The sequence below is a fragment of the Phyllostomus hastatus genome, unplaced genomic scaffold (genome assembly GCF_019186645.2).
Source record: "Phyllostomus hastatus isolate PE091 unplaced genomic scaffold, TTU_PhHast_1.1 phas_scaffold_501, whole genome shotgun sequence".
NCBI lineage: Eukaryota > Metazoa > Chordata > Mammalia > Chiroptera > Phyllostomidae > Phyllostomus > Phyllostomus hastatus.
Genome location: NW_025334033.1, coordinates 15,456,535 through 15,482,104, shown reverse-complemented (window position 1 = coordinate 15,482,104; position 25,570 = coordinate 15,456,535). Strand labels below are relative to the sequence as shown.

Below are 25,570 nucleotides of genomic sequence, written 5' to 3'. Positions count from 1 at the left end.
CACAGAGAGCCTGAAGGAGTGCAGAAATACAGCAACAGAGGACAGTGAGCAGGCTTAAGAGTCACCTGGAGTTTGTTAAATCAGATTCCTGGGCTTCACTCCTGGAAATTCCGCTTTGGTGGGTCTGGAGTGAGTCCTGAGAATTCGCATTTCTCACAGGCTCCCAGGTGATGTGACACCCTGCCAGTCTTTGGACCACATGTGGGTAGGAGTCACACTGTTTCAGGTGATTATTCAGCCACAGAGCCTAATGCGAGCATGTTGGGCATCAGTGCTCAAACCAAAGGAAGTGGGCAAGGTCCAATTTCATAGTATTGGCTGTAGAGTTCTTGCAGGATTGGAGTGATCCTCAAGTCTGTGGAAATGTAAGGCCAATTTCCAGAATCCATAAGTAGTCGGGTTGGTTTGGTGGTTCCCAAACTTCGCTGCACATTGGAAAAACTTGAGGATCTTTAAAAAAATGCTGTTTTCTGGATCCTACTCCCAGACTTTGTTTTGATTGTTATGGGTTGTGGCCTGGGCATTGGGATTTTTAAAACCTGCTCAGTTGATGCTCGTGTGCAGCCAAGTTGGGAACCACTGAGTCAGTAAATCCTGTCTGAGTCTCCTTTTAAGACTTCACGTGAGAGGATGTATGCTTTTGGGGAGACTGTGCCAGCTATCCAGATTCTGTGGGATCCACCACCTCCACCCAAGCCACCTAACAGTGATTTCCAGGTATCATTGCAACATGAACTGTTTTCTCTAAAGCATTCTTTAAACACGTGTCATACGCTACTGAGTTATTCTGCTGGAAGCAAAAGAACTTTACTGTGAACTCCTTTGTAAAGCTCATCTTAGATACTGGTTCATTTAGTAAACTTAAAATACAGTTCAGAAACTTTTTATTATGTGCAACTGTTTACGAGCACATACTGTTGACTAAAGGTTTGTAACATGTGCTTATAAATCTGTATTGGTAAAGGTGTTTGCTCTCATTACATAACAGAAAATTTAGTAAGCAGATATCCTATCTCCACATTCAGAGCATGTATGTAGTATTAATTACAGCACTTACCACTGACTAGGCCAAGCCTTTAGAATAGCCCAGTTCTTTTAACACTGTTGTATTCTGATGAATATGATGTATTCTCTGGATTCAGTCAAGAAATATTCGAAGTTAAAGGGACTCAAGGTCATTGTCCAGTTTGCTCATTATATAGATGAAGACCATAAAATGCTAAACAGATTGACTTTTCCAAGGACAAGAAGCCAAAAGCAATAATAACTACATAGCATTATTGAGTCCTTATTGTTTGCTACACTCTGGGCTAAGTACTTTAAATGGCTTATCTCCTTGTCATTTAATCCTAAAATAACTCTCTCAGGTGGGCATAGTAATTATCCCGATGTTAACTGATGAGGACACTGAGGCTCAAAGAAGTGGAGGACTGGGCCTGAGGTCCCAAAGCTGTTAATTCGTGAGATCCCGCAGCAGTTGGTCTCCAGAGCCTCTTCACACAAACAGGATTAGAGCTAGAGCCTGGGTGTTCTGATTCCCTATTACTTTGTGGTTACATACTCTTATTCTCTATGATCTAATATTTCTATTCCATTATAAAAGAAAATTAAGGGAAAAACCCAACTTTTTCTGTGTGCTATTGTCATTTAGTGAACCGTTCCAACCACTAAAATTGCATTAAAATACATTTATGTTTGTCAGAGAGTAATTATGCAGGTATATGTTATATTCCTAAATGATAGCAAGATTTCCTTATAAGGCTGCTTTTGCTTCATGTGAAAGATACTTAATTCGTTTGGGGGGCTTAGATAAAGTTTGAAATTGCTTCTGTATTAAAAACTGATATGGGTTTTTTCTAAAATTGGTTTTGCACAATTATATAATTACATATCTTTTATCAGTTTAAATTTCTAGCTCATCAAGAAACTAATTTTTGGTTGATATTTTAGAAAGTGTGTTATTGTTTATGCTATTATAGTTCTCTGAATTTTTTACCCTTTGCCCGTTTCTACTCAGCAGCCCCCCCACCCCAACTCCCTCAGGCAGTCCCCCCACTGTTGTCTGTGTCTGTGGGTCATGCATATGTGTTCTAGGACTAGTCCCTTCCCCTTCTTTCAAACAACCCCCACCACCCTCTCCCCTCTTACAGTTATCAGCCTGTTCCATGTTTTTGTGCCTCTGATTCTATTTTGCTTGTTAATTTATTTTATTCATTAAATTCCACATACACATGAGATCATATGGTATTTATCTTTTACTTATTAATTCGTGAGATCCCGCAGCAGTTGCTTATTTCACTTAGCATGACAGTTACCAGGTCCATCCGTGCTGTCACAAAAGGTAGGAATTTTTTTTTCTGCCATGTAGTATTCCATTGAGTAAATATACTGCAATTTTTTTTTATCCACTTATCTACTGATGGCCACTTAGGCTGTTTCAGCACTTGGCTGTTGTAAATAGCACTCCTGTGAACACGGGGGCGCATAGGTTCTTTTGAATTGGTGTCTCGGGATACTTAGGATATATTCTCAGAAGTGGAATCGCTGGGTCAAAAGGCAGTTCCATTTTTAATTTTTTGAGGAAATTCCATACTCTTTTCCACAGTGGCTGCACTAGTCTGCATTCCCATCAGCAGTGCACTAGGGTTCCCTTTTCTTCATACCCTTGCCAGCAATTGTTTGTTGATTTATTTATGATAACCATTCTGGCAAGTTTGAAGTGATATCTCATTGTGGTTTTAATTTGCATCTCTCTGATGGGTAGCGATGTTGAACGTTTTTTCATATGTCCCTGGTCATTTTGTATGTCCTCCTTAGAGAAGTGTCTAATCAGGTCTTTTGCCCCTTTTTAAATTGGGTTGCTTGTCTTCCTGGTGTTGTATTGTATAAATTCTTTATATATTTTGGATATTAAAATTTTTTTGCTACCTGAGATATCTGAAATTTTCCTGCCTATGTTTTCCTCTGGGATTTTTATGGTATTGTGACTTATATTTAAGTCTTTTATCCAACTTGAGTTTATTGTGTGGTATGGTGTAAGTTGGTGGTCTAGTTTCATGTTGTGGTTTTTTTTTTTTTTTTGCATATAACAGACCAGTTTTCCAAAACTCATGTATGGAAGACAGTCCTTACTCCATTGTATGCTCCTGGCTCCTTTGTCAAGTGTTAATTGACCAGAAAGACATGAGTTTATTTCTGGGCTCTCTATTCTGTTCCATTGATCTAGAGGTCTTTTCTTATGCCAGTACTGGGCTATTTTGATTACAGTGGTCTTGTAGTATAGCTTGATATGAGGTATTGTGATTCCCCCAACTTTGGTCTTTCTCAAGATTTTTGAGGCTATTTGGGATCTTTTTTGATTCCATATGAATTATTGGAATATTTGTTCTAGATCTGTGAAATACGTCCATGGTATTTTAATAGGAATTGCGTTGAATCTATAGATTGCTTTGGGTAGTAGGACATTTTAATGATGTTAATTCTTCCTATCCATGAACACAGTTCCACTATTTATATCTTCCTCAATTTCTATCTTCAGTGTCCTATTTTTTCTGAGTGCAGGTCTTTTACCTCCTTGGTTAAATTTATTCCTAGATACTTTAATTTTTTTTGTTGCAAAATGGATTTTTTTTAAATTTCTCTTTCTGATAGTTCATTATTGGTATATAAAAATGCCATTGATTTCTGATTATTGATTTCTTTATCCCAGTACTTTGCCAAATTTCATTTATTTGGCCTAGTAGTTTTTTGGTGAAGTCTATAGGGTTTTTTATGTACAGTATCATGTCATCCACAGATGATGACAGTTTTATTTCCTTCTTTCCAGTTTGGATGCCTTTTATTTCTTCTTGTCTGAGTGCTGTGGCTAGGACTGCCAGTGCTATGATGAATAACAATGGTGAAAGCAGACATCCCAGTCTTGTTCCCAATCTTAAGGGGAATGCTTGTAGTTTTTGCCATAAGATCAAATGTTATGTGACTTAAAATGAAGAAAAGATTCTGAAGTATAGTGTTAGAATATTTTAAAAATAGTGTCTTATCTAAATTCACTGTTTGCCTTTTAATTTTGATTTTATATCTCTTACTAAGTTCTCTTGTTAACCCAAATTGTTACTTTAGTTTAATTTTTTATTAATGAGAAGAATTAAATGTACATTATTATGTCCTTTAGATATCATTTGCTGTTTCTGAAGCTAAAGAGAAGTGGAAAAGTGAGCTTGAAAATATGAAGAAAAATGTAATACCTGGAAAGGAATTGGAGGAGAAGATTCATTCTCTTCAGAGAGAGCTAGAATTAAAAGATGAGGAAGTCCCTGTGATTGTTAGGGCCGAGTTGGCTAAGGCCTGGAATGAATGGAACAAAGAAAAACAGGAAGAAATTCGCAAAATTCAAGAGCAAAATGAGCAAGATTACCGGCAATTTTTAGATGATCATCGAAATAAAATTAATGAGGTGCTTGCGGCTGCCAAAGAAGACTTTCTGAAACAAAAAACTGAGCTGCTTCTTCAGAAGGAGACAGAATTACAAACATGTCTAGACCAGAGTCGCAGAGAGTGGACTATGCAGGAAGCCAGGCGGGTCCAACTGGAAATCCACCAGTATGAGGAAGACATTCTAACTGTCCTTGAACTTCTCTTAGAGGATACACAAAAGGAGCATGTCAGTGGTTCAGAGAACAAGCGCCTTTCAGACCTTGTGTTGACTTGTTCTTCAGAATGGGTGTCTGTGCGGTATTTTGAAAAACTAAAGGCCTGCATTCAGAAAGCATTTCAAGATATAGTCTCCCTACTTAAAGAAAATGCCAAATCAGAATGGGCAAAGGTATGTTCCTCAAAAGTGAAAAGAACTATTAAATATCAAGGATGATTGTAGAAGTTGCATATGGTAGATTTTCCTTTCATTTTACAGTTTAATAAATGTAAGACTTATGTGTTTTTTTTAAACCAGTGATTTAAAAAACTTTTTGTAGCAATCCAAAGGATTACCGTTTTTTTTTTTGTTTTGTTTTGTTTTTTGTTTTGCCACAAACTCGATACTTCTTCATAGTGCCGTAAATATGAGGCAGAGCTTTTAGACTATAGATACTTTCTTTTTTCAAAAAAAAAAGCTATACATTGTAAGGGCCTAAGATTTCAGAAACTGAATGACTCTCATCCCTATTTTGTTTTTTGGGCATTCAAGAAATATGTGTCATTAAACTAGGGCTTCTTAAGAGCTTCTAAAGTGTTTAGAAACCTATTTCTTGCCCTCAAGAAATTTATGTCTTATGTAGGCAAAAGACCAACCAAGTACAAAGAGTATTGATGTAGAAACAAGCAAATAGAGGTATGTATGGCTCACTCACACAAAATTATTCTGTTCATATACTATATACATATATATACACACACGTACATACATACAAACATACATACATATATATGTATAATGAATCAGTTGTATTTTTTTTAGCTGTATAAGTACTTCTGACACCAGCTTTTAGTTTGTGGAATGGTTGATAATATCAAAATCTTGCTCCTTTATGATTAAAGAAATTGGGTATGTGTGAAAAATCCAGTATGATATTCTAGGCATTGTGATTTGGCTGATTTCAACATTTGGACTTAGAGGAAGGAAAAAATGCCAGTATTATAAGGTTTGTCTGGTAGAAGAATTGAGATATGTAACATGATTAAAGATTTGCAAAGCAAGGATTGAGCATTTGATATTAATATCTTCTAGAAAGACTTACAAGCTAGGAAAAAAATCTGAGTTTAGTTTAATGTGGGGAAAACTTACTACCTTGGGTAGTCATATAGTATTGCTGATCATTGGAAAAAGAAAGTACAAAATCTTTGGGTTTTGTCTCATTACTTGGGTTTTCATAAGATGTACATGATGCAGTTTGGCCTTTCTGCATCCCAGAATTTTAGAGCTGAAGGGACCTGAAAGATCAGTCCACCCCATCCTATTTTATTCCAGTTGATAATTTTAATTCTTGATTTCACAAAGATGTTACTACTTAGTAGTTGCTTTCAATTTAAGAGTAATTGGGTGAGCTACTTCCCATGAATACTGTTTATAATACTTTACTGAGAATTTTGGGAAAAATAGATAATTAAAATAAGAATTATGTATAGGTGGTTTTAATGATAAGAAGTGATGGGAAAATCACATTATGTATGCTTTCAAGTTTGCTTCCCTGAAAAGGTGATCTCTGCTATAAATATCAAGAAAAATCTAACACCTTTCTCTAACACCTTTCTCATTAATATATAATCAAACCTGAGGTCCTTTAATAGGGCTTATAATTGTGCAAACAGTATAAGATCATTTGTATGACTTAATGTGGCTTACATGTCAATGGAGACAGAATCACGTAATTTGGCTAAGAACTTAGACTTCTGTGGCTTTGGGTGGGATCAGATTTCATTCCTGAGAAGAGGGTGGCTTTGAAATGCCTAATCTGGCATTTGTCATAGACTAATACTTGATTTTTGCTGTTTTAAAGCTAACTCATTTCAGAACCTTGAGGTAAAGCAGTGATTATAAAATTGCAATATAAGTGCCATAAAAGCAAAGAGCTATGATTGATGATTTATTAAATTTATAGTTTTTGCAAATGTTCATGAACATTAAAACAGGAAAACTGCCCTGGCTGGTTTAGCTCAGTGAATTGGACGTGGGCCTGCGAACCAAAGGGTTGCTGCTTCAGTTCTCAGTTAGGGCACATGCCTGGGCCACAGCCAGGTCCCCAGCGAGGGGTGTGTGAGAGGCAACCACATATGGATGATTCTCTTCCTCTCTTTCTCCTTCCCTTCCCCTCTCTCTAAAAATAAAGTCTTTTTAAAAAACAAAACAAAACAAAAACCCCAGGAAAACTGATCAGTATACATGAAAAAAGTCTCATTAAAATAACTTAGATGATCAAAATGGGAAGGATGAAATGAATTAAAAATCAAGTCTCCAAGGAAATGAATGCATTATCAATGCAGTATGCATTAATACAGTAATTCATAATGGATACAAGAAAAGAGAAATATCAATTGAAACGATATTTTCAAACAAAACTTAAGGATGCACATTCTTTGTTTTCTTACCACCAAAGTCAAGTCAAAGCTAAGACAAAAGGGTTGCCACTTCTTACCTTTTGTTTTATCTTAGCTTTTCTCCAGTTTTGAGGAGACACTAGAAACATCAACTGCCTTTGGGCTCCACTTTGGTTCCTCCGTTCCATGTCCTTTTGAGAGCTCAGAATTTGCCTTTTCTCTTTAACTGTCGATTTCTGCTTTTGTTGGGCACTGTAAGTAGGTTTCCTGACAGTCAATTAAATGAGTTTCTCATCATCAAAATCAAGGCTTCTAGAATCAAGCATATATAATGTGTTTTAAGTAATGAAGCAAGACAGCTCTCTCCAGATCATTCTTTGGGATTCAGTAGTTGTCCAAAATCTGAAAATATTGCCTTAAAAGAATGTCTCACCATTAATTTGCTTAGTAGCTCTATTGCCTGTAACAGAGACTGGAGTGTAGTAAGTGTTCGATACCTGTTGGTGAAGAAATGGTCTTATGCAAGATGTTTTATGACTAGATGTGCCTCAGTTTCTCTCTTTAATATTGGAATTCAACTGGCCTTCCTTACAAAATGGCAAGAGATGGTAAAGTATTTAGAAACATATAGCATACTATGTAAATTAAAAAAAAAATTTTTTTTTACTGTTGTTACTTTCAATTCATGGAAGGCAAAAGATTGGTATTACAGTTTCTAGTGAATTTGATTCCTGCTGCAGTGAAAATGTTCTGGATTTTCAAGAGGAATATTGATTTCACCTAGTCTGTCCTATGGTTGATCACATAAACTATTAGAATATCTTAAATTCATATATATCTTCTATCTGCTTCATAGTGGGCCACCAGCCCTCTGCCAGAGAATGTTCTAATTTAGAAAACATCGTCATCAGAGACTAGTTCATAGTAATGACAATATTCACTTTAACACTATAAGAAGAATATTGATGACAATTTAGGCAGGTTTTTATCAGGCATTATTTTTTTAAGGAACATGGTTAATATTAGCATGTTAAATACTAGGCATTAACTATGAAGATATTCTGTTTCAGAGCAACATAGCCAAGGTCTGTAAGGACCCTGGCACGGGCGTCACTGGCAGAGGAGACCCCGGAGTCCTGGTCGCCCTTCCCGCACCCACTTCTGGACACCATGCTCAGACCTTGGCCTTGCAAGACACAGAAGCAGAAGCTGGTAATGGGGTTTGATTCTTACTGATCTTTGTGACACCCATAACCACGGTTCTGGAGGGTGCTTTGAAGATAAGAGGAGATCAAATGTGTATCATAGTTTTTGAGCAAACACATGTATAATATTACTTCTACTCAATGTGCATCCACCCCACAGATTTCATTTTGCATTTGGAAGACACGGTTGCTTTAGACCCTCTTCCTTCTGTCTTTTCATGGCCTTCCCTCTATTCAGAAGTGATTCTGATTAGGAGGAGAATAATCAGAATTTTAATAGACCGGTCTTGTTTCTGCTCCCTGGCTTTATTGATTAATCAAGTTTTCACATAAGAGAATTGCCAAATAGCTGAGACTTTTTATTTCAAATTATTCATTTATTTTAACCTATCTTTTTAAAAGTTGGAAATGTTTCTGAAGTGTATTAGGTGTTTTCTGATTGATTTGTGAATTTCTTGAGGGCAGGGTCAGTGATTTTATCTCTTCCTCCCCAACATATGGCAGAGTGAATGGCACAGTTTGTGTTCCTTGAATAATTTGATGAATTAACAGTGTAACTTTTCCTTAATGACTTTGAGCTGTCATTGTGAAAAAGAATTAGTGTGCTGTACTGCAGCCCCTTGAGGTATTCAGAGCTCACCAAGGAACACCGGGCTTAGATTCCTGCTGCTTGAGATTTTTGTGCTAGAATTGGCATATCTTTTCTTTTCTTTTTTTTAAATTTTTTTAAAGATTTTATTTATTTATTTTTAGAGAGGGAAGGGAGGGAGAAAGAGAGAGAGAGAGAAACATCAATGTGCGGTTGCTGGGGGTCATGGCCTGCAACCTAGGCATGTACCCTGACTGGGAATCGAACCTGCGACACTTTGGTTCGCAGCCTGCGCTCAATCCACTGAGCTACGCCAGCCAGGGCGCATGTCTTTTTTTAGCTCTCATTCTGTTGCAGCCTGCTCCTTCCCCAGCATACAAACACTTACACATTCTTCCTGTTTTAACTTGGAAAGAACTAATAGTTGCCAGAGCAAATCACAAGCACTAAGCCAATAGCCTTAGTTTTCACTCATTTTCAGTTCAGTAGACAATAATATCAGAACCTGAGAGAACCTCTGTCTTTCCTAAGAAACAGTCAACGGTTATTTTTCCTTATTGTTCTTAGACCACTTTCCCTTACTTCTAGGCTCCAGATGGCTGAGAATATCTAATTGCTAATTAGATGCAGTACCACCTTAATTTGTAGCTTGCTTTTTACTGAGGATCATGTTTTATTTTGTGAAAGGGGTAGTTTTAGTTAATATTTAGCTTTGGGAAGTTCTGTCAACATGAAAGAAGTATTTTGAACTAAGTCAAATCAGACTATAAAAGGATATATTTGTCTTTCTTCAGTCTGTTTTTTCCATACAAACAAACACATTAGCAAATCCATTAAATAATCCAAAACGTATAGCAAGAGGTAAAGTCCTTTGCAATCTTACAAGAGAGTGCCACTGTTGACTGGTTGTATTCTTCTAATATTGCATTATTTTTAAAAGCAATTTAAACATTAATTATGAAATTCTTGACACATGCAAACCATACACATCATACTCATGTGAACAATGAAGGCCAGCAACCGGGAACCCGCTGTCAGAGCAGGAAACAGAAGGAGACCGGCACTGTTACAGATGGCCGCGAGTTTCACCGCAGTTTCTCTCCGACGCCTTCCCCACACCCTGAGGCTACCGTTATTCTCATTTTTAAAAATTATTCTGTTGCTTTTCTTTGTTTTGATTAAGTATAGGTACCCTCAAAAAGCTGTTGCTTTATTTTGTGTGTCATTTAACATTGTAAAAATGGTTTAATACTTGTTGTGATCTTTCTAACTTGCCTTTTCTACTTAATATCAAGCATCTAAGATTTGTCAGTGTTAATGCATATAGTTCTAGGTCATTCATTTTTCACTGCCGTGTAGTATTCAATCGCAAGACCATGCAATAATTTATTTACTTGCTTGTTAATGGGCATTTGCTTGGTTTTTAGTTTTATAACAGTATCTTAAGTGAAGAATATAAAGCAGTGTATAGTACCAAAGTGATGCTCTATTAATTCTTCAATGCTTATGAACATAAATGTCACCATTTAAATGAAACTAAAAAGTCAGGTATTGATGGACCAGTGATTTTATATCAACATACTGGATATTGGCTTCTGAGCCTGTGCTAGTTGATATTTCTCCTTTATGATAGTATCAATGATATTAATAGTAATGATCCATTTTTGTGTCATTTTTATATATTAAATTTTATAAATTCTACATATTACTACATATTACTGATAGCCACAGTGATTATTGCATACTTGCTCTGTGCCAGGTTCCTTGCCCAAAAATTTTTATACACTTATACCTCCTCATAGTTTTATATCATTTTTTTTCATTTGGCAATGACTTTAAGCATACAGAAAAGTTGCAAAAATAAAAATAGTTGCAAAGAGCACTTATGTATCTGTACCTAGACACACCTATTGCTAACATTTTGCCCATTTTGTGTTCTTCTATGTGAATGTGAATGTGACTATTTCATTCTTTCCTGAACCATTTGTGGCTAAGTTATACACATTGTGCCCTTTTACTCCTAAATGCTTCAGTGTGTATTTAAAAAAAAAAAGAATTTTTCTTGTATAAGCTTATTAGTACAGTAAATTTAACATTAGATGAAAATACTCTGTCAGTGTACTGTTTGTATTCTAATTTTGCCAATAATGTCTCTCATGGCATTTTTCCCTCCAGTACAGGACTCTGTCTGGGTTCAGGCATATGTTTAGATGTCATGTCTCTTTAATTGTCTCTCATTTAGAATATTAGAATATTTCCACAACTCCTCTGCCTTTTATGACATTGACATTTTTGAGAGGCACATTTTCTACTCTCTCCAACATTTCCCCCTTCCCCCAAGGCTTTCACCAGAACTTTCTCATTTGGGGTTTGTCTGGTGTGTCCTCATGGTTAGATTTGGGCTGTGTGTTCTGGGCTGGAGCACTGCGCAGGTGACGTGTCTCACATCTGTAGGTGCACGGTGTCTGTCATTGGTGAGGTTCGTTTGAGCACCTGGTCAAGGTGTTGTCAGGTCGTCTTCCTGGGTTCCCCACCCTTGTAACTGATGAGCACTGTGGGGGGACACTTTTAAGGCCATGAAAATATATTCTTCTTATATTTAGCAATCACTGATGGTACTTACCGGATCCAGTCTTTACTGTGGTGGTTGCACAATTATAATTTTTCCAACTCCAGACCTTCCTCCACTTTTGCCAGTTGGTACTCAGCATGTTGTTATAATCAAGAATCCTCCCCTCCAGTTTGTTTGTGTAGTTATTTATCTATTCGTTTATCTGTTTGTCCATCTACCTATCTACTTACTAACTTGCCTACCTGTCCATCCTTCTATCCATCTACCCCGCTATTGGTAAGATTCTTGGTATGACTCATGAACTTATTACTGTACTTATTAAGTTTCAAATTGCTCTAAATCCAGCTAGTGGAGCCTCTTCAAACTGGCTCTTGTGTCCTTTGACATGCCTATATTTTTGAGTAATTTCTAACTTTCTGGCACAGCAAAATACTCTAGCCTCATCTCATATATATCCCATTCCATTACTGGAATCAGCCATTTCTTGAAGATCCTAAGATTTTAGTGGGAAATGGCATTCAGTACTAAAGTCTGAGCATTATTTTTCATGGCAACTTAAAACTGATGGTATTATTCAATTTTATATATTAAAATACTAAGTCTCAGAGAGGTTAAGTAATACAGTCTGAGTCACACAGTAGTGGGAATGGGATTTAAATCCAGGTCTCTCCCTTAAGCATCATTCTTTCTCCTGTTACACTGTAGCCCTTAGTTATGTCATCTGGTCTCCCTCTCCTCCTCCTTTCCTCCCTTCCTTCCTTGTAGCTCTCATTCTAAATATATAAAGGTTTTCTACTATTTAATTTTTACAGATAAGAAAAAGATCCCTGAAATTAAAGCTTCATGCTGTGGACACTGCTTCCAGGAACTTGAAAAGGCAAAGCAGGAATGTCAAGATCTCAAAGGAAAACTGGAGAAATGCTGTAGGCATCTTCAGCATCTAGAAAGGAAGCACAAAGCTGTAGTGGAAAAAATCGGAGGTTAGCATTTAAGGTAGCACCGCTGCCAATATAAATCTCTTTGATCCCTGTCGAAATGTTCAAATGGACATTTTAGTGAATGTAGGCACTGATTCTTTTGGGGGGTTCATGTAAGCTAATTTGGACCTTATTTTTACTATTACTGAACTCAAAAGAGGAAGAGGAAAATGAGAGCTCTGATGAAAAGGTCACATTCCTTTCTTCCCATTTTGATTGGACAGACACTGAGTGCCCAGTATGTGTCAAGCAGAGTTCTAGCACTGGGGGTCCCACAGTAAATACATCAGACGAAATTCTAGTTCCAAGGGAGGTGTGCGAGACTGCTGTCTTCCTTCAAGAAGGTTGTTATCAAGTGAGGAGAACTAAGCACAGATCAATAAATAACTGCAGCGTTGAGTGTTACCAGCAGTACGTTCATGTAAACTGGGAAGAAAATATGTTAATTAACTCTTCCTCCTATTAGAGTTAAGGAGTGCTTGACTAAGCCTTGAAAGATGAAGGTCTTTGCCAAAGAGGACAGCGTTCTAGGTGGAGGGAAAAGACATGAACAAAGGCGAGTGGGTCTGATGGGGCCTCTCCAGTCCATTTTCACAGTGTTTTCAGGGAATGTTAAAACGGGTGCCTCCTGCTGTTTTCTGTTGTCCTTGTTAGAAGGGAAGCTGTTGGGCTTATGAGGGTGCATCTTCTTACCTTTCACTACTCACTTATATCCCATGCTCTGTGCTCCTTACATTTGAAACAGTTCAGATTTCTGAACTGGGCAGGAATTTTCTTTACTGCTAGATATATATTATGAAGTCACCATGTCCTACACTGTACCCTCTCATTCCTTTTGGCCTAACTCTTTCATCCTTTAAGACTCAACTGAGAAGATGCCTTATCTGCAGAGCCCTCTTTGATTTTCCCCAGTCTGGGGTAGGTGGGCCTCTCCTTTGTGGCCCCATAACCCATAGCCCCTCCTCAATCACCATTCAGTATTCAATTTTGTGGTTACTTGACTGATACCCTTTCCAGCCTGTAAGTTCCCTGAGGACAAGGAATGTTTTGTGTTGTTCACCCTTATTGTCATGGTACCCACTACATACCAGAATATAGTAAATGTTTTGAATGAATGAAAGACTGAGTCCCAGCCCTGGCTGGCGTAGCTCAGTGGATTGAGTGCGGGCTGCGAACCAAAGTGTCGCAGGTTCGATTCCCAGTCAGGGTACATGCCTGGGTTGCAGGCCATGACCCCCAGCAACCGCACATTGATGTTTCTCTCTCTCTCTTTCTCCCTCCCTTCCCTCTCTAAAAATAAATAAATAAAATCTTAAAAAAAAAAAAAAAGAAAGACTGAATCCCTTGGTCCCAAATAATCACGTCATCCATAGAAGACCAGATGGACAGATTTCATTTGTTTCCTTACCATCACTTATATTGCTTGCCTGGACAGTAACAGTCACTTGTTGAGTTTTCGTTTCCACTCTTACCCCTCCTGTCTGTTCTCCATCAGGCAGCTAGAGCAACCTTTTAAAAAATAAATTGGATCATCATCCTCTCTTACTAAAGCCCATCAGGGGCCAGATGTGTTCCTCAGTAAGAAATACAAATACTTCATTGAACAGAACCTAAAAAGCTTTTTATGATCCAGCATCTCCCACCCCCTCCAGCCTCATCTTTCCCTGGCCCCCTTACCCTATCGTAGAGCCATGGCATGGACTTCATCATCCCCTTTCTCTGGTTCTCTTTACATTTTCTCCCTCTACTAAAACATCTGTCTTCCCATCCTGACCACATTGCCTGGCTAACTCCTCTACATCTGTCCCTCATGCATTACTTCCTTAGTGAAGTAATCCCAACCACAGACTTGAAGAGGTTCTTCTGTTGGACATGCCCCATACTCCCTGTGATTTTTAAAACATTCACCATCCTTCAACTATTGATTGTCTGTATTCTCTTTTGGACTTGGTGATGGCCAGGACCAAGTCCTGTCCTAGCACTTGACACAATATCTGGCATCATAGCACACTTTATAAATACTGTTGACTAAGAGAATCTATTTCCACCTACTGCTTGCTAAGTCTATTAAAGATAGATAATAATAAATTTAAGGCAAAAAGCGTTTTAAGAATTTTGTTTTATTTTATTACATTTTTACTTTTTAAGTATATTTTATTGATTATGTTCTTACAGTTGTCCCATTTTTTTTCCTTTTTGCGCCCCTCTGCCTGGTATCCCCATTCCTTCCAGCAGTACCCCACCCCCCACCTTAGTTCATGTCCATGGGTTGTACAAATGAGTTCTTTGGCTTCTCCATTTCCTATACTATTCTTAACCTCCCCCTGCCTATTTTGTACCTGCCATTTATGCTTCTTATTCCCTGTACCTTTCTCCCCATTCTCCCTCTTCCCCCTCCCCACTGATATCCCTCCATCTCATCTCTATTTCTATTATTCTGTTCCTGTTCTAGTTTTTTGCTTAGTTTGTTTTTTTATGTTCAGTTGATAGTTGTGAGCTTGTTGTTGTACTGTTCATAGTTTTGATCTTGTTTTTCTTAGGTAAGTTCCTTTAACATTTTATATAATAAGGGCTTGATGATGATGAACTCCTTTAACTTTACTTTGTCTGAGAAACACTTTGTCATCCCTTCCATTCTAAATGATAGCTTTGCTGGATAGAGTAATCTTGGATGTAGGTCCTTGCTTTTTATCACTTTGAATACTTTTTGACAGACCCTCCTTGCTTGCAAGGTTTCTTTTGAGAAATCAGCTAATAGTCTTATGGGAACTTGTTTGTAGATAACTGTCTCCTTTTATCTTGCTGCTTTTAAGATTCTTTCTTTATCTTTAACCTTTGACATTTTAATTACGATGTGTCTTGATGTGTTCCTCTTTGGGTCCAACTTCTTTGGGACTCTCTGAGCTTCCTAGATTTGTATGTATATTTCCTATGCCAAATTAGGGAAGTTTTCTTTCATTATTTTTTCAAATAAGTTTTGAATTTCTTGCTCCTTCCCTTCTTCTTCCAGCACCCCTATGATTCAGATGTTGTTACGTTTAAAGTTGTTCTAGAGGTTCCCAAGCCTCTCCTCATTTTTTTTAAACTCTTGTTTCTTCTTTCTTCTCCAATTGGCTATTTATTTCTTCCTCTTGTTCCAAATCATTGATTTAAATACCGGCTCCCTTCCCTTCACCGTCTGTTCCCTGTTTATTTTTCTTTATTTCACTTTGTATAGACTTCACTTCTTTATTTTGTGGCTATACTCAATCATTTCTCTGAGCATCCTGATTACCAGTGTTTTGAACTCTGCATCTGATAGGTTGACTATCTCTGTGTTGCTTAGTTCTTTTTCTGGAATTTTGGTCTGTTCTTTCATTTGGGCCATATTTCTTTGTCTCTATTTGGCAGCCTCCCTGTGTTTCTGTGTATTAGGTAGAGCTGCTTTGACTCCCTGTCTTGGCACACCTGTTACATTGTGAGGGGAAGAGCCTCAGGTATTTGCCAAGGCAGTGCAATCTGCTTTGCTGTTTTGTGATGCTGTATGAGTGGGAGGGTTCAGAGAGGGAACAATGCCATTTGGTCGCCTCTCACTTTGTTTCCAGTCACTTCTCCCACTTCCTGTAAGCGACTGCTGCCCTTCTAGGTGGTGCCCTTCTAGCTGCTTCCCTGGTGCTGATTCTCAGAGTGGGTGGGTTTGCACACATTCTAGGACCCTGTGGGCCCTTTAAACATACTCTCCTGCGAGATTGGCAGTTTCTTCTGCCACCCTAACCTCCATTGGTTTTTATAGCCAGAGGTTATGAGGCTTTATTTCCTGGTGCTGGAACCCTGGGCTGCATAATCTGGCCTGGGGCTGGTACCACTCACACCCCAGTTGTCCCTCCTGGTTTTTACCTGCCACACATGAATGTGGGACCACCCATTGTGCATACAGCCACTGCTGCTGTCTTGCCTACGCCACCCCGTGTCCTCTCTGCCCCTCCTACCCATCTAGATGAATGTTTCTTTAAATCCTTGGTTGTTGGACTTCCATACATTTCAATTTTCTGGCAGTTCTGGTTGGGTTTTGTTTTTAGATTGGTTTTATCGTTCTTATGGTTCTGCAAGGAGGTGAAACAAGTCTATATCCATACCTCCATCTTGGCCCTCCATCTGGGTTTTAAGAATTTTGAGAAAAAAAATGTTAACAATTATAGTTCCCATAGTGATTGCTTAACTATTTAGTTAATTTGTCCAACTTCTGCACAAATTGAGGTTTGTATTGAGGTTTGTATTGAGAGCTGAGCAAACGGCATATATAAATGTATATAAGATGTAGCTACTATAAAATTAAATGAAAACCTCAAATATCTGTTTTATGTAATTAAATGACAGGGGCAGTTGGATGGGATTATTATTTATAAATAATATTTAGCACCAAACATTGTGAGCATGAAATTGGTATTCTACACAGTACTTTTTGAGGCTGATATCTTCTGTAATTTATGGACTTAGAGATAATACAAGAAAGTTGGTACTTAGCTTAAAATAATGGCTGATAAAAGAGTTCAGTCGGGGTCAGAATTTGGTAGTCATGGAAAGTCATTCAGTAGTTTAATTTCAGTATTTGTCTTAATGTAAATTTGTTGATAATATTTTTACTATTGTGGTTGTTTCCTTTTTGCTTCTTAAATTTCCTTTCCACTGTCTTGGTACCACTTATTGGAAAGTGATAGGGTGGGAGTGAGTGGCTTAAAAATATACAAGTTAACATCAGGCACTAGGGGGAATAGAATGAGTCATTCCCCAGTCTATGGGGTGTACTGAGAGGGTTGAGAGTGGGGTACTTGAGGTCACCCGATAAGTCTCCCCATCCTCTCTCTTAAAGTTCAAAGAATTGAAAATCTTACCATGATTCTGAAAATGGCACCTACGTAAGCTTATTTTTAAAAAGTGTTTGTACTGAGGTGCTTGTTCAACGATCGTTATGATCAGAGACTGTGCATGAGGCTCCACAGGAAAGAGGGAATGAGGAAACCTTGTAGTTTCTACAGAGCTTCAGTTCAGCTGGAAAACAAAACCCATGCATATGAAACAATTGGAAACCGAGTCCAGACCAGCGTGTAGCCCAAAGGAAAGCGAAGATGAAGCCCAGATTTCAAGGGCTGAGAAGGCAGAACGGGGAGTGGTGATGTCGGGGCTCACCAGGGAGTGAATGACAAAGGGGCAACTGGGAACTCTGCAGTTTCCTCTGAACATTTGTGTTGGGGACGGAAGGAAGTGGGAGACTAAGGAAAAAAGAGATTAATTGATCAATATATTATGAACTTCTTTTTCAGAAAAGAATAGTAAAGTTGTTGAAGAACTAATAGAAGAAAACAATGACATGAAGAGTAAATTGGAAGAACTGCGAACACTTTGTAAAATACCACCAAGGTATGCTTTTACTATTGTAAAGAAATTGCTTTTGTCTAAGTATCTTTAAAATGTTTTAATCGTATCAATAATATTATACCAAGAATATCAATTATTGTTATTGTTATATAATCCTGTGCCAAATAACGATGTTTTGACTAATGATGGTGTTCATATATGAGAGTGGTCCCAGAAGATTATAATGGAGCTGGAAAATTCCTATTGCTAGAGACTTGATAGCCGTTGAGATACAACATTATTCACGTGTTTGTGGAAATGGAGATGCTGGTGTAAACAAACCTGCTGAATCATATAAAAGTATAACACGTACAGTTATGTACAGTGCACAATACTTGATGACTATGTCACTGGTTCATGCCTGCCCTGTTTCTTCATTGTATAATTTTGTCTTGTGCTTGATTTAATCTCATGTAGTTTTGTCCGGTGACAGGCTGTACAGGCTTGCAGCCCAGGAGCAATAGGCTGTACCAACTAGCCTAGGTGTGTAGGAGACTAGACCATCTAGGTTTGTGTCAGCGCACTCTGTGATGTCTGCACAATGATGAAAAGAGCTTAACGATACATTTTCTAGAATGTATCCCAATCATTAAGTGGTTCATGATTCTATTGCATAAAGTATAAAAAAAAATCTTCCAAAATCCTGTCCCTGGGAGATATCCTCTGTTGACTTCTTGTTTTGTATCATTTAAACTCTTTATACACACATCATATGCACGTGTTTTTAAAAAATTGAGAATGTTGGATAAGCTGTTTTGTAAAGTTTTATTAACTTTATAAGATAAACATTATCCTGTCTCTTTAGATATTCTGTATGCTTTTCAGTAGTTGAATAGATTTTTCTCATGTGGATTTACCATGACTTCTTTAAGTAACCATAACTCTTAAATTGTTTTCATGCTTAACTGGTGTGACTCAGTGGGTTGGGCATCATCCCGCAACCAAAAGGTTGCTAGTTTGATTCTTGGTCATGGCACATGCCTGGGTTGTGGGCAAGGTCCCTTGTTGGGGGCATGTGAGAGGCAGCCAACTGATGTTTCTCTCTTTCTCTCCCTCCCTTCCTCTCTCTAAAAATAAATAAAATCTTTTAAAAAATAAGTTGTTCTCAGTTTTCTCCTTTATAATAAAGATTCTCATATGTGAATTTTAAAGCACATTTCAGTTTATTTTGTTGGAGTATATACAGATAGGTTTTTTTAAGTGAACTTTTTCACTTACTGGCTATGTTTTTGCAATCTTTTGTTTGTGTTTAGGTCATTGTCAGAAGGGGCCATTGAAAACGCTTCCCTGCCATGCCATCGGGGGGCCTTGGAGGAACTTCGTGGGCAGTACATTAAAGCAGTAAAAAAAATCAAGCGTAAGTCCCTAAAGGGATTCCCAAGATTTTAAGATGGTTTGGGCATTTGTTGTTACTAACAGTAGTAATGTGGGGGAGTTTTTCAAACTACCTTGTTCTAGACTCTTACCAGCTTATATAAGATATCAATTGATACCTTTCCTAATTAGATAGTATGGGATCATTTTGCCCAAGTACTATCTTTTGGAAGTGACATAAGGATAGAATTATTTTTACTGTGTGTTGTTGATTATTTTGTTTTTTGGACATTGATATTGAACTAAAATTTTTATAATCTATTTATCTATTTATTCATTTTTAGAGAAGGGGAAGGAAGGGAGAAAGGGAGGGAGGGAGGGAAACATCAATGTGCGAAAGAAACAGATTGGTTGCCTGTCGCACACCCCCTACTGAGGACCTGGCCTGCAACCCAAGCACATGCCCTGACCGAGAATTAAACTGGCTACCTTTCGGTTTGTAGGCCGGCACTCAATCCACTGAGCCACAGCAGCCAGAGCAAAATTTCATAATCTTATACCTTAACTGGTAGCAAAGAAAATGTCACATGAGTTTTAAATTAGCAATTACTTTTTCCTACCTTAAACTTTTAAGGACGATGGAAAATGGATCTAGTTAGGGGTCATTCTCTTTTCTCATTATGTGGATAATGGATGCAATCATAGACATCAGTTTACTTATCAAGTCCTTTGCAGTGCTAGGAGGTGCAGCACATCCTGCAGAGCATCTTTGGTTATGTTTTCCCAGTAGAATACCTCCTGGTTTTTAATTACAATTTTGCATAGAATATATGTATATTCCAGAATAATAACCAGTGTTTATATGGAAGAAATATATATTTACCTCCTAAAATTGCACTCAGTTTTAACAAAATGAGTGGAACAGGTTTCAAGTTCCAAAAGTAATTGGTAGGTCATCAGAATCACGTGTAGATGTTTGTAAAGCCTGTTGAATTTCAGTTAAGAGGGTTTGCGTCTCAGTCATTGCTTGTGCTCACAGGGGCCCTATTACTACAAACAAGGTAATATTTTTGTTAGCAATCTTATTGATGGGAAGTGAAATTTTAAGCATTTTTTATCCTAATATGATAACTTGTTTTATGTATGTATGTGTTGTTTTACATTTTAGAATTTGGTTGAAGATTTTGTGTTGTCATGTACTTTGTTTTAATTTTTCCCACACTGAATAATTAAAAACAGTCTACCAGTTAGAATTTTTGCAGAGAACATCTGATTTTCAGGAAAGCTTACTGATATTAAGAGGAAGTTTCCTTTTGAATTGGAATCCTTAATATAACAGGTCTGGACTTGGTAAAAATTGTCAACCTTAGCTAGTGGTAGTCCCAATCAAAACATGTTGAATTAAACATAAAAAGAGATTTTGAAGACGTGAATTTTTTTAAATGCAAATTTCGGAAGGCAACATGAGTCTCATTCCTTTCCCTGCAATAGCATTTTGTATATCTCCTGTGGATGGTGAGATTACAGTGGTTGGATACTCATAGTGGTGCTAAAAGAATTGAATAAATAATGAAACATGGATTTTCAGACCACAAGTGAACAGAATATGAGTCTCTTCAGCTCAGAGTGCTTCCTTCTGTCTTTCTGTATCTGCTGTCTCTTCCTTACTGGCTCCCCCTTTTCTTGTATTTCTTTCTTCTCTTAATTGGATATAATTTACAACTAAAATGCATACATTTCTGTGCCTCATACAAGATGGGGAAAAAGTAAGTTTATAGTTGTGAGCACATGAAACAGAGTTTATTTTTGTATTATTATTATATTTTCCATGCAAACAACTATAAACCTACTCTTGCCTCACCTTGTATTTATGGTTATTTTCTTATCTCGTTTCATAATATGGCAGAATTTCCCTAGGTCATATGCTATGTTTACTTAGAATTCTAAAATGATTCCTTCTCCTTTGAGTCTACCAAAATAATGATCTGAAATACTACATTTTAATGACTGTGGAAAAGACTAGTGGTTAAACTATACCTATAATCAATTAATCTCTTAGAAAATTGGTCTGAAGTGTGCCTCTCCTGGTTTTGAAGAGCTGGTAGTAAACACGCACCCCCTTCTCCCCCCTCACCGCCAGGCGATATGCTTCATTACATTCGGGAGAGTAAGGAGAGGGCTGCGGAAATGGTAAAAGCAGAGGTATTGCGAGAACGTCAAGAAACCACCCGAAAGATGCGCAAATATTACTTGACTTGTCTCCAGCAGATCTTGCAGGATAATGGAAAACAGGAGGGGTAAGTTTAATGTAAACAAACATTGTGTCCTTAGAGTACCATGACGGCATGTTGTCATTTTTTAAGCATTTTCCTTAACCGCACTATTTCTCCATGATCAGCCATCAGGGGTTAAGAGAGGTTTAAATGCTGTGCTACCCTAAATGTTGGCAGAGCTAATAGGAAAGCAAAAATCCCGGAGCTAAGGAAACTCAGTTTTTCCTTTAAACTGTATTAATTTAATATTCTGGAATTCCCACAGAGCTGAGAAAAAGATTATGAACGCTGCTAGCAAACTAGCTACAATGGCGAAATTGCTGGAAACGCCTATTTCTAATAGATCCCAGAGCAAAACTCCAGAGTCAGGTATGTCAAAATGAGTCACTTGAAGGGCTTTTCTCTCCATTTTATTTTTAAAAAAGATATTTAATATTTTTGGAATGAAGAAGAGCAGGAAATGTAAGGAGTGAGAGGTAATTTATTAAGTTGTATGTGTTTTTTTCTTAAACTGGAAATGTACAAAGAAAGAGTATAGTTTCCAGTTCAAGTAGGCAGACTGAGCAAAACCATCAGCTTTCCATTGCTGCTTCCATCTCTAGAAATGATAGAAAAGATGGTAAACAACAACTATAAAAGGAGCAAAGGAAGAAATTACAACAGGGCTTAGAAAAGTTATAATTGATAGACCAGAAGCCATGACAAATCCTGAAAGAAAGAAGTCTAAGACTGAGGATGGGAACCTCAGTTCAGAACTGTCAGAGATGACCGCTGCAAGCAGGAGCAACATCAAGACCGGTCCGTGTGTGAAGGTGGTGTGTTGCTGGAGAAGCAAGCCTATGGAATACCAACAGGATCACTGGTTGGTGTTCTAGAACAGCAGTAACCAGGTGGGGTCACCCTGTTTACTTCTCCTCCTCTGCCTTTCCCAGCCTCAGTATGGGGCTGGGTGAGAGCAATGGAGCAAAGAGGCTGGAAGCTGGGCCAGGGCGGTGCTCCAGGTGGCCGGCCAGCTGCAAGCGCGGAAGGAGAGCCCACATGCCCAGAGTACCAGCATTTAGGTCTTTCTGTACTGCAGCTCGTTTCTTCCTGCTCCACTCCCAACTCTTTTAAACAGACAGCACAAACGGCACATTCAGGGCAACTGAAAGATAAACATTCAACGAGGAGTTATCACATATCTATAGAAAGCCAGCACCATGAAAAAAGGACACCAAACTCAAAACCAAACCAAACCAAACAAAAATGGAATTCATAGAATAAACAGCAGGACCTGAGAATACTAGAAAAGCATAGTATTCTCAGAAAAATGTAAGAGGATATTATAGAGGAAATTGCAATATGCTAAGATTTTTACTATTTTCAAGATGATATAGACACTGATAACTCTAGCCATAACCAATAGAGAAACAGAGTATGTAACTTTCAAACTGGTGGGGGAAAAACTTGAAAGAAAATGTTTTCAAATCTAACGGAATCCAGAAAGAGGAAAAATACAGCTGGAAAGGATGGGTAAGTAGAAAATAATTGGTTGAAATACTGGCAATCATACTAAATGTGCATAGTTTAAACTCACTTATGAAGAGACCGCAACTTTCTAGCAGTTTTTAAAAACCCCGATGTTTGTTATTTTTACAGGAAGAATAGCTAAAATTCAAAATAGAGGGATGGAGGGTGACATACCAAGCAAATGCAGTGTTGATAGTACAGAGAGCTAAATACAATATTAGGTAAATCACAGAGTTAATATTAAAAGGGGCCAAAATTCATGATAAAGCAACAGCCTCCCAGGAAGCTATGTAAATGGTTTCTTTCTCTACATGAAAAACAACCAAAAAGAAAACATAGCTGTAGGTTATTTACAGCCAAAGCTGATGAAAATACATGAAAACTTTGGTAAACTCCACACTAAGGGATTTTGAACATATCTGTGGGGAAATAGGATTTTTGAACTTCTGGAAAGCAGAGCCTATTCAGGAATTCACGAGTCTAATGTAAATGTTCTTCACACAGAAGCACAAAGATTATTTGTGTAAATTTTGCAATGGTAATATGAATCTTGGGTAGAAGAGGGCAGTGGTATACAAGAAAAGAGTTTTCTAGATCTGGAGCAATAGTGTGTGCACGTAACGTCCTCAACAGAAGCAAACCCTTTTCATGGACTGAGATTGTGGTACACTGTTCGGAGATAGGACACCTCTACTTGTCTGCTATGTGGCTGCCTTGCCTCCCACCAGATTTAATGTCTTGGCTAATCAAATCAGAGACTCTCATCACTTTGTACTGTGTTTGGGCATAAGTGTTGGGCAGTAGGGTTCTTCCAGTAAACTTTCTTCATCAGGAACTCCATATTTGACATCAGAACAGGATTGGAAATGTTGCAGTTGGCTCTTAAAATGCTGTAACATCTATTGCAGAAAATAATCAGGTGGATAGCAATAATAATGTATTAGATTTCAGTAACAAAGTCACCTCTCTTCTAATGGATATATGTAAAAGATTATTTTAAAATGTTCAGCATTGTTGTATTTTCTTTGAGAATGATTAAAATAAATATGCCTCCTTTGGGAATACATAAAAAAATGTAATCTTTTTCTTTTCTTTCAATGTTAATTTTCTCCGATTTTATGTTTCCCTAATTTTGTGTTCCCTTGTATGTTGTAGTACTGCCTCAGACTTCAGAGATAATTGGTGTTGAAAAATCGAAAAGGAATGACATGAATCAGAATGTATCATGTCACACTGAAAGTAACTCAAACAGTACGAAAACTATGTGCGACCAAGTTCCTAAGAGAAGGGCTGCTTGTGACTTACGAAAGCGGTTGGAGGAGACGGAACCTGGGGACGTGAAGCTTGTGGGCCCCAAAGGGTCGCACTCAGACTTTCAGTTTGGGTATAACAATCACAAACAACCAGACATTTTGCCAAGGGCCCTTTCTCCTGAGTTTGTTCCTTGCGAAGGGGAAAGAGGCTTCGGTTTGCACAAGAAGAAAGAACTCGTCAGTGATGCTGACTCTGGATCACATGTGCATTCAGCTGAATACCACTTTCTTGGAACTTGTGGAAATAAATCCTCACCCAGAAGTGTCCCTGGTCTTTCTGAATCCGGATTCACGCACGTAACTTGTGAAGGTCCTAATGAAAGACTCGGTTTAAAAGTACATAAGTGTATTCCACTGATGGGAAGTGAAAATGCTGCATCTGAGAAAAGTGAACGTTTGGGTGTTGAGGACGCTCCCGTGAAGGACGTGAAGGACGGAGGGGACTGCAGCGACTCCGCGAGCTGGTGCTCCAGCAGCACCCTTGGACCCTGCAGCAGTCTTGGAGGGGCACGGGAGACGCTAGATACGCTAGCCAGGTCTGGTAATTTCAAACAGTTTTTAACAGTGGGTTGTCTTTCAGATAAAGAGAAAAATAGTAAGAATTGTCGCCTTCCAGACCTGTCAGAAGAAACCATGTATTCCCAGCCAGGGAAGATCCGTGTGACGCTTGTCCACCCGCCTCTTCGTAAGGCTGATTTCAAAACACTGGGCGGTGCAGAGCCATCTTCCGTGCATCGGCAGTCTTCGAGCGCACTGATTGCTCCTCTGTCTAGCCAACAGGATAGTGGCTTTGATAGCCCCATTGTCAATCTTGACTAATTGTTGTACAGTATTTAAGAAGAATATATTGACAAGAAAACTGGAAGGGAAGACTTCATACTGAAAAATTTGTGGGTTCTATTTTGAGATGTTTTGATAACATCGATCATATGAGTAAAGTATTCTCATAAAAATTACTTGAGACATTACTGTTGCCTTAATCTTCCGAAGGACTGATAGTGTCTGTGTAATCTGTTTCTGTGTGGTGTTTGTATTTGGTTGCTAAACTATTTTTTTACTTATGAATTAGCTCTCTGTGCAGTGTTAAATTATTTAAATAAAACTTGCATATGGCCTATAGAATTGTTATGAATTGTTTTGTAATTCATAATGTAGAAATATTCTATTGACATTATGTTTGAAATTCATCCAGAAAAAATGTAAACACTGATGATTTGTATGTATGAACAGCCAAATTTAATGTTTTATATTGGCCATGTTTAATAAGGCTATATTGAATATGTATTCTATACATACTTTTCCTGGAAGTATCTACTCAAAATTTTGATCCTCACTTTCAGTTAGTGGAAAAGAGGTTTTGCAGGGATTGCCACACAACATGTAGCTGTGTCCTGG

The 25,570-nt window shown here is 37.9% G+C and overlaps 1 protein-coding gene across 1 annotated transcript in view; it reads left to right on the top strand.

The window, feature by feature from the left end:
* CEP152 (centrosomal protein 152) overlaps positions 1-25,283 on the top strand; it is a 90,733-nt gene extending 65,450 nt beyond the window's left edge. Inside the window, exons 20-27 of the mRNA XM_045822934.1 lie at positions 4,172-4,822; positions 8,100-8,241; positions 12,208-12,375; positions 17,673-17,769; positions 19,020-19,123; positions 21,221-21,377; positions 21,619-21,722; positions 24,018-25,283. Coding sequence (XP_045678890.1) covers positions 4,172-4,822; positions 8,100-8,241; positions 12,208-12,375; positions 17,673-17,769; positions 19,020-19,123; positions 21,221-21,377; positions 21,619-21,722; positions 24,018-24,994 — 2,400 coding nt within the window. The 3' untranslated portion in view covers positions 24,995-25,283. The remainder of the gene's footprint in view (positions 1-4,171; positions 4,823-8,099; positions 8,242-12,207; positions 12,376-17,672; positions 17,770-19,019; positions 19,124-21,220; positions 21,378-21,618; positions 21,723-24,017) is intronic.
* Positions 25,284-25,570: the final 287 nt, after the last annotated feature.